Raw genomic sequence first — 9,450 nt, 5'->3', positions numbered from 1 at the left:
CAGAAGAGGTAGTTTACTTTGAGTGGAAGAATAGTTTCTGAAGAGAACTGTCCTTGGTACAGGAAGTGTAGAAAAATGTCCTCTTGGGGCGACCCTATAGCTGCCCTAGTTGAGCAGGTGACCCATAAACAGGGGTTATAGTCCCCACCACAGCGGTCGTGAGGTCTCTCCCCTTTCTTCTTTCCTGTCTCTCTACTGCTATAAATGAAGGCAAAAGCCCCAAAAATATATATTAAAAAAATGTCCTCTTAACAACCTCCAAATTTGCATTCTCACTGTGGTGGATTTTTACCTATTTCCTCTTACTGATGGTCTGATCTTTGCAGACTGGACAAATACAGACCAAAGAACGGAACAGAGGTCAAAGATTTCACCTTTGAAGCCCATATCTACTTTGATGATGCCTTCCAACATGTTGAGGGGAGTCGAGAGCGCCACCTCAATGAATATGGAGAGAACCTTGTGGAGATCATCGCAGAGGTTTATGGGTAAGAACCATGTTTACAGAGAGTCTAAGGCTTACGAGCATTTTAGATCATTTAAATCCAGTTCTGACCAGACAGTGTTCTCCTATTCTCTATCATCAGCATCTTCATGAGCATTGATGACAAGTTCTTCAAGAAGCGGCAGCAAATCCCTGATCAGACCATCGTAAGAACACCGTATGGAGGTCGGCTGGTTGTCACCATGCCTCACGGGAACAACATTGTGGTTCACTTCAAGGATAAAGAACTCATCCGCCACAAGAAGAGATGGTCTCAGGTAGCAAAAAACGTGCAAAAAAATACATTCCATGTTTAGGTAACAGTGGAACATTTCAACACTGTAACTGTGAAAAATATCTTCCTGTTCGTTATTTCATATGCAGATCATGTACCTTTACTATCTTCTGGGCTATAAACTCATGACCAAATATTACTCAAGCTGGACGAGAGGAGATGATGAGAAGGAGTTGAAAGAAATGGTCCAGGTGAGATAAGAGACATTTTCTGAGCTTGAATGCTCATCTACTGCTACAAACCTCTCGCAGCATAAATGAAAAGCAAAGCTAATTGTGCCTGTTTCTCCAGAGAGAGAAGCACAACACCTACCTTCTGGCTTTAGATGGGGATACAGACTTCCAGCCCGGGGCTGTGATGCTGCTCATCGACCGTATGAAGATGTACCCTCGAGTCGGGGCAGTGTGCGGCAGGATTCACCCCACCGGATCAGGTTTGTACGAACAAAAGAGCTGTTGAGAAACTAACACAGCGATAATGTGGAGCACAGGTGTCAAACTCAGGCCAGTGGGTCAAATCTGGCCCACAGTGTAATTATATTTGGTCCGCGAGATAATATCAAATGTCTATTAGAGCTTGCTCACTGGTGTATAGCGCATGCACTGCTAATACTACACAGAATGCTCTGGTAGTTTGTTGGCATGTCAGTGAAGACCCGCGAGCGCCGCCTCCCCTTCTCTTGACATTGATTAGCAAGTCTCGATATTCAGGAGCAATCTCCTGTTGCCAGTCACCTCTGGAAAATTTAAGCCACCCCTCACAAAAAAAAGGCCAAACGAAAGATGGAAAACAGGAGCTTATTCATTTGAATAAAAATACAAAACAAGTGCCACTGATGTATCTTTCATTTGATTTCTAATGTGATCATAATATTAAGCTTGCTTGTTCCAGATTCAAAGTGTAAGCAAAACTCAAGTTTGTTTCCACACAAAAATATTTATCATTATATATCAGGACAGAAAGGAAAACATGCAAAATTGTAAAACATTTAATAAATGTCTGTTATAGGCAGGACGGAGACTCAAAGACACAACAACAAAGACACAGTAGACTGAATCAGTTTATTTTACAAAAATGAGAATCCAAACAACACAATATCAAAAAGGCTCAACCAGGACCAGGTATTATCTGGCAAGGAAGAAAACTCATAGAAGAATCGAACTAACTCAAAGAGCTCAACTCAGTGCTGAGAAACTGGCAGACTGACAAACCAAATGTTAACTAAAGGTGCTCAGACTACAGTGCTGAGAGAAATGACTGGTAACACAAGATGCTCAGACTGAAATGCTGAGAAAACAGAGTGGCGAACAGGAACTCACTGACAGGCTAGAACAGGGGTCGGCAACCTTAAACACTCAAGAGCCATTTGGACCAGTTTCCCGTGGAAAAGAAAACACCGGGAGCCGCAAAACCCTTTTGACATCTAAAATGAAGATAACACTGCATATATCGTTTTTACCGTTATGCTATGTATTTATTTTTTAAAAATCTAAAAAAAAAATAGTGTGTTGCATTTATGAAATCAATGACCTGCTACAGAGGGAAAAAAAAAACATTTCTGCAACAAAAACATTTTGAACTAAAAAAAAAAAACTAAATATCTATTTGAATCCTCCTTGAAATCATGAAATAAAAAAACAATCTTAAATTATCCACTTGCAGCAAAGTCAAAATAGGTTCTGGTTGTCCTGCTGACTGCAGCTGGGACTGCTGCTCCACCCTGCTGACCGCCTGTGAGCGCTTTGGGACGGGAGGAGCTCACTGCAGCACCGCAGTAACAGTAACTGCACAACTATACCTGTTTTCATGTCAGAGTCTTCAAAACACCAGAAAAGTCTCCAGTAACAACAGAAAGAGTCGCTAGATTTATCGCTAGTCATTTTTGACAAAAAAAAAAAAAAAGAAAAAAATCACCGAGGATTTGGAAAGTTACCAGATTTAGCGAGATCATCATCAAGGTGGCACCACTGCGCGTGCTGGCAGGTGTCACACATCCGACGGTTATGACACATATTTTGAGAAACAAAAATGTAAACGCATTTTATTTTAATGTTGCAAGTTCACAAAAATCTTCAAATTTAGAATTACATTTTAAAAACTAACGCTAATACATTTAAATTAAAATACTCATTTTTTCCCAAAGCCACATGAGCCGCAGCAGAGGAATGAAAGAGCCGCGGGTTGCCGACCCCTGGGCTACAACAACGGAACTAAACAGAGCACACTAACGAGACACAGAAACCACAACACATCTATGACGAGCTACAAAACACACTAGATAACGGCAAATGCAAAAAAAAAAAACTACTGACAGAGAGCTAACAGGTTTGACTGGCTCAATACGGGGAAGAGTGCGGAGAAGCAACAGAGAGAACCGGAGGACGGCTGAACCATGAGCGAGGGCAGACAGGTGCGGTGCGGAGTCCGGTTGCAGATCGGCGGCGGCGCGGTGGGAGATGGTCGGTGAGAGGTGAAGTGTTGGAGGTGGTAGCGGTCGGCGGCAGAAAAGCGGAAAAAACAGTAGTACCAGTAGAGCAAAAAACGGCGAGACGAGTGCAAAACTATGACTGACTGCGTGGTTGGACGGTCTGGAGTCTATGGTCCGACCGCTGCTGAAATCCTGGTTGACTGAAAGGTTGCAGCAGGAACGGACCAATCCCGCAGCGCCGATCTGCTGATTAGTGATCTGGTGCACCTGTCCGCGTGCTCCACCGTGCTGAGGCCCGCCTGAGAGAGAGAGAGAGAGAGAGAGAGAGAGAGAGAGAGAGAGAGAGGAAAAAAGGATCCAGCTGACACCAGAAGTCGAGGGCATGACAATAACAAGTCTGGCGCGCGACTTAGTGCCAGCTGTTTTTTTTGTTTTGTCTCACTGTGTATTTGAGCTTGACACCCATGAGAATGCCACTAAAGTTTACCATTCGTCTGTGTTTAACATGCAGGTCCAGCAGTTTGGTTCCAGAAGTTCGAGTACGCCGTCAGTCACTGGCTGCAGAAGACAGCAGAGCATGTGTTCGGATGTGTGCTGTGCAGCCCCGGATGCTTCAGTCTGTTCAGAGCAGCGGCGCTGATGGACGACAACGTGATGAAGAGATATTCAACCAAGTCCATGGAGGCGAGCCACTACATCCAGTACGACCAAGGTGACGTTTGATATCAAGACTTCAAACTTATCTGTTTGCACAGCTGAGTAATTAAACCATGATTGTTAAAAATCTGCAAAGAGTATAAACCCTGTTCTACTGTTAGGAATGGTTTGTTTTGTGCTTTTAAAAATAATTTATTGCAATATTATTATTGTATCTTCTTTCAAATTGTGAAAGGAAAATGGTAGATGGTGGTTTTCTACCTTAGCAGTACCTAAAGTTGTTTCGAGTGTTTCTCATTGTTCCACTCACACACAGATCTGCTATACAAGGTGTTTGTAGCACATCATCTGTCTGTGATAACTTTTACTGTTTCTCTCTTTCTTCTTGGTCTTGTCACGTATAATTAAATGTTTTGTTCCCTGCAGGTGAGGACCGCTGGCTTTGCACTCTGCTGTTGAAGCAGGGCTGGAGGGTGGAGTACAATGCAGCCTCTGATGCCTACACCAACGCACCAGAGAGCTTCAAAGAACTCTACAACCAGGTGAGTGCTGGACCTAATCAGAACCGTCCAGTAGTATTACAATGGTCATAAAATTACTAAAAAGACTTGATAAATCAATTGATTCCAACAGTTGGAATGGATTGGTTTCATGTCATCATACTGATGTATATTTGCCACCTTCAGCGCCGGCGATGGGGACCATCTACAATGGCCAACATTGTGGATCTGCTGGGTGCAACCAACCTGATCTCCAAGAGGAACCCGTCCATGTCCAGAGCTTTCATGCTTTACCAGCTGTTTGGTATCATGTCAGGCACTCTGGCTCCTGCCACCATCTGCCTGTTGCTCGCAGGTTTATGTTATATTTGTGCTTCCAAAACATCATCTGCACACATTTGAACTTTGTACAATTTCTGTGTCCAAGAACAACATGTAAAATATCTTGTCTGATGTGTCTTTCAGGTGGATTCTCCCTCATCTTCGGGATTGATTCTGCTAGTGCTCTGATCATTGCTGTGATTCCTCCTGCCATCTATCTGGGTCTTTGCTTCCATCTCAAGTCAGACACTCAGATCGCTATAGCAGCAATCATGAGTATCATTTACGCATTCCTTATGTTGGTGGTGACGATGACTATTGTTGGTGAGTTATGTTCAAACTGGTTTAACTTCATGCAGACACGTGTCAAACGTCTCTGCATGGCTTTTGTAACATCAAACAAGACATGCTTAAAACTGCTTTAATTCTAAAACTTGTTCATCTCTTTATCTTCCATTAGCATCAATGGTGGACAACTTGGTGTCGCCCAGCAACATTTTTGTTATCTGCATGGCCATCATTTACATAGTCACCGCAATAATGCATCCTCAGGAATTTAACCTGATCTTCTATGGCTTGCTCTACATCATCTGCGTCCCCAGCGCCTACCTGCTGCTCACCATCTACTCCATGGTCAACATGAACAATGTCTCTTGGGGGACAAGGGAGACGAAGCCTGTCGGTGGCACTGCCCCACCTGCAGCAAACGTCCCGCAAACAAAAGCACAGAAAGGTAGATAGCAGTACTTATTGGGAGAACACTCACGGTGTAACAGAAAAGACCGAATTGGCAGCTGTGGCTCAGGTGGTAGAGTGAGTTGCCCACTAATCGCAAGGTTGCCTGCCTTTGGCATTAAAGCACCTTGCATGGCAGCTCTACCGCTATTGTGTGTATATATGTGTGTGTGAGTGAGAAACACATTGTACAGCGCGTTGAGTGCCACTAAGATCATTTAAACTGATGGTGAGTTTTCTCCCTGCAGCCAAAAGTACCTTCCACCGGCTCTTCTCATGGGCCAGATGCTGCTGCAAGAAGTCCAGCGAGAGATCTCATGATGAACGAGTCATGAGGAGCCAGGAGACCATGATCCCGTCACAGCCTGAGCCTCTACCCCAAAACACGATTGTGGAGGACATAAGTATCTCAGAAGCAGAACAGAGGTGAGTTCTGAAGATGGAAAATGAACTGAGATGCAATATTTCAGTCATAAAATGCCAAAGATGATACTAATAAATTTTCTGTTTGTCTCGCAGACAAGTGGCAACTGTTTTTGACAATCCTGTTCAAAGTAAGTCCACATTATTTTATAAGAATCAACATGTTTTTGTTCTAGAAATGCCCAACACACATGTGAATGTGATGCGAGCTAATAGTTCTCTGTCTTTGTCTTTGCACCAGGTTGGGTCACACAACTACAGAATGTGTCTGACGATATGCGACTGCAGGAGAACTCACTCGACCAGGTGAGTGTGTCTTACTTTTAAATCACTTCTGTCGAGGGTTTATTAGTGTTTCAATCCACAAAAATGATGATCACTGTAAAGTATTACATTCATGCATTTGCAGTGGAAGTAGTTTATTGGCACTCACTTGATCTTGACACGCACAAACACGAATGGGTTTTTAAAAAAAAAAAACCCTTAGTATTTTATTTTGCTGACACTAATCGTCTGGGTGAATTTAAAAGTGTATGTGTGACTTTTAAGTAGCTTTAAGCACTGAAAAGATTTGTGCTTCCCTGCAGGAGGAGGTGGAATTCTGGAAAGAACTGCAGGAGAAATACCTGAAACCTCTGGCTGATGACAAAGAGAAACAGAAGAAGATTGCCAATGACCTGCGAGAGTTGAGAAACAAGGTAAGTTCGGGGAACCGGACTGTGATGTATATCTAAAAGTAGACGTGCATTTAATCTTGAAATAATCCCATCTTTCTCCCAACACACAGATCAGCTTTGCCTTCTTCATCGTGAATGCTTTCTGGCTGGTGGCAACTTTCACCCTCCAGGTCTTCAACGATATCTTCGCCATCAGGATCCCGGAGGTCAACATCAACCTCGAACGCACTGGTGAAACCATCAACATCGATCCGATTGGCCTCATGTTCATTCTGGGATTCGCTCTTTCGGTTTTGCTCCAGTTCTTTGGCATGTTGTACCACAGGTGACCGCTCACATCATATGAGTTCTCCTTTCACAGTTTTTGTTGTTACTGATGTTAAAAAAAATAGTAATAATAAAAAATCTTACATTGTTGTTTTGTGTTCATCCAGGATCTGCACTCTGATTCATTACGTTGCCTTTACTGACACTGAGCCCAGAGAGAAGAAACCTGAAGAAGAGCAGCATCTATATACGCAAGACAAAAAAAAGGTATTTGCTGTACTTACGATTACTGTCCTTACTCATAATATTAACCTTCACCACTGCTTATGCCACTGTTATTTCTTCTGCTGGTCTGCTTCTCTACTGTTGATGCTGCTGCCACTACAACTCATTAGTGCTAGTAATGATACTACTGATACAATCAACACTACTTATAGTACTATATCTGTATGGGATGGACATTATCTTCTGTTTCAAGACTTCAAAAAAAGTTTTGAATGGTTAAAAATTTGTGTTTAAAAGCTGCAAATGAAAAAAAAAATTAACTAAATTTTGGCGGCTTTGGAGGTTGCCATAAGCTGAGAAAATGTTTTAAATCTCTGCAAATATTGTTTTATGTTTTTTACCTTTACCTGTGCTTTTTAGAGGGTTTTTCCAACAATTCTTTTAGAGCTTTAATCTGTTCTCTTGCTGTATGTTTATCAAAGTTGCATAATGTTAATCTGAAAACTGGTGCATGTTGTATATTGGGGGAAAAAGGTTAAGTTCAAGTAAATGTTAAGTTTCAAAAGGGTGAATCGTGTCATTTCTGGCAGCTCTGGTTTGAAAATCTGTAGTCTGACTCACCAGATGTAGGATGCAGGTGTAAGTCTACCATTGGCTGCTCATTTTAGGCGACTTTGTCCTTTTCTTCTGCTGTCTGCACGTTAACGCTTTCTTCACTCTGGGAAACAGCAACAACCACCTCAGAGCAGCAACCCACCACACTAAAAAGGGGTTTTGATAATGTACTAAGACAGCCCTGAACGTTTTCTTAGAGGATTATCCCTTTTAGTTATAGCTCTCTCCTCCCTGCGTGTAAATGTTCCACCAAAAAGTTCCACTATTTTGAGCACTGAAGCTGCACTGTTTGCTTTGCTCCACCCAAGATTACTGTGATTGATTTAAAGAAATACACACAAGCTGCAGTGTTTCTCCCCTTTCGCAGAACGATAATGAAGTGCAGCAGACCATTCTGTAATGCAGCATGGGCTGGCTAAGCCTAACTTCCCTAAATGTTAGCTGTGCAGTAAAGTAAATAATAACCTATCATTCCAAATTGTTACCACCTGATCTCACTGAGAAATTTTCATTTCAACATCAACTGAAAAGTAGTGAACTTGCGTAAGGTTCTGTGTGTTGACATCATCATCTATAATAATCCACAGGACAGCATCTAGTTGTCCAGCCTTGTGTTTTATAAACTGTTAATACCAGAAATGATAATTCAGCTGCTCTGCACAGCCTTTCCTTTACTAACTGTATCCACCTGATTCCAGCTGCTGTTCAGTCACCTGCCTGTACTGTTCCAGCTGTGTGGCTTTAATACGTACTAACATTAGTTCGATCTCCTCCCAGGACATCCAGACTTCCAGCGCAGACTCAACGTACGGCTCCCAGCAGGACTCTGACACTGATGAAAGCGATGATGATGACGTGTTGTACATGAGGCAAAGTACTGAGACTTTGGTGTAAACGCTATTTTGCACAAGAAAGCACCTTTGTAGGACTTTGAAGTATCCACTGTGTGTGAGATTTTACCAAAACTGTCCTTATTATCACATGTATTATTTTGTTTACATTTGGCCACGTGCAATTTATTTACAAAACGTTTTCATTGAATTAGCAAGTTTGTCACAATGTGTTTCGCAGAAATCTAATGTGCATATTAAGGTTATATATATATATATTTTAATTCTAAGAAAGTGTTTGCAATCAAATGAAGACATTAGGTTTGGTGTTTTTACATGTTATTTATAAAGGATCTGAAGTTTTGTTACACTGTGAAGTCTGCACTTGAACACTGGAAATCAGGGAAGTCTTAGGTCAGGGATTTTGAATGTCATTGTTTTTAAACATGAAGTATTGTATTATATTACCAGGTCAGCACACGCAGTAGGATGTTTTCTGTTGTGGCATCACTTGTCATTGTGTTCAAGTATCTTCATATGCTGTCTGCTTGTTATACATTAAAAAAAAATCTTGGATTCCAAATCTTTGGAGCTATTAACTGCTATAAGTTTATAAGGGGGATGATATGTCTGTGGGTGCAAGGTACTGATAGGTGTGTGTGTGTGTGTGTGTGTGTGTGTGTGTGTGTGTGTGTGTGTGCGCGCATTCCTTCTAGCTGACCTGGCTTAACCTCCCTGAGTTTGGTCTCTCTGGCCTGCTTGTATTCTTCTTTCCCCTTCTTAAGATCAGCACAACTCACACATTAATACACATTAAATGATGCTACTGTCAACTAAAAGCTATCAGTGCTTTCACAAAATTAATTTTTCCAACAGTAGCCATAACTGAAAAGCGTCACACCGTTTCAGGTGGCAGGGACTGACAACGACGATGAGGGGTGCACTTCCTTGTTTACAACCAGCCATGTGGGAAGCACATGTCTGTCAAAATTG

The 9,450-nt window shown here is 42.1% G+C and overlaps 1 protein-coding gene across 1 annotated transcript; it reads left to right on the top strand.

Moving 5' to 3' along the window:
• The first annotated feature begins 318 nt into the window (after positions 1–318).
• LOC103368519 (uncharacterized) lies at positions 319–9,040 on the top strand. Its single transcript, XM_008296924.1, has 16 exons — positions 319–488; positions 588–762; positions 869–970; positions 1,071–1,212; positions 3,719–3,919; positions 4,291–4,406; positions 4,551–4,719; positions 4,830–5,009; positions 5,146–5,418; positions 5,669–5,846; positions 5,940–5,974; positions 6,085–6,149; positions 6,431–6,541; positions 6,631–6,845; positions 6,955–7,054; positions 8,405–9,040. Exons 2-16 carry the CDS (start codon positions 595–597, stop codon positions 8,519–8,521), a joined length of 2,172 nt encoding a protein of 723 aa, XP_008295146.1. The 5' UTR covers positions 319–488; positions 588–594; the 3' UTR covers positions 8,522–9,040.
• Positions 9,041–9,450: the final 410 nt, after the last annotated feature.

Source organism: Stegastes partitus, unplaced genomic scaffold (genome assembly GCF_000690725.1).
Source record: "Stegastes partitus isolate 25-593 unplaced genomic scaffold, Stegastes_partitus-1.0.2 Scaffold1166, whole genome shotgun sequence".
Classification (NCBI taxonomy): Eukaryota; Metazoa; Chordata; class Actinopteri; family Pomacentridae; genus Stegastes; species Stegastes partitus.
Note: the sequence above shows the minus strand (reverse complement) of the source record. Positions and strands in the feature narration are given on the sequence as shown.

Excerpts from the sequence above, each read along its gene's own strand:
- LOC103368519 (XM_008296924.1), top strand. The coding sequence starts at position 595 with ATGAGCATTGATGACAAGTTCTTCAAGAAGCGGCAGCAAATCCCTGAT. Across the intron at positions 971-1,070 it reads AGTTGAAAGAAATGGTCCAG|AGAGAGAAGCACAACACCTA; the intron begins GTGAGATAAGAG and ends CTGTTTCTCCAG. Across the intron at positions 3,920-4,290 it reads CTACATCCAGTACGACCAAG|GTGAGGACCGCTGGCTTTGC; the intron begins GTGACGTTTGAT and ends TGTTCCCTGCAG.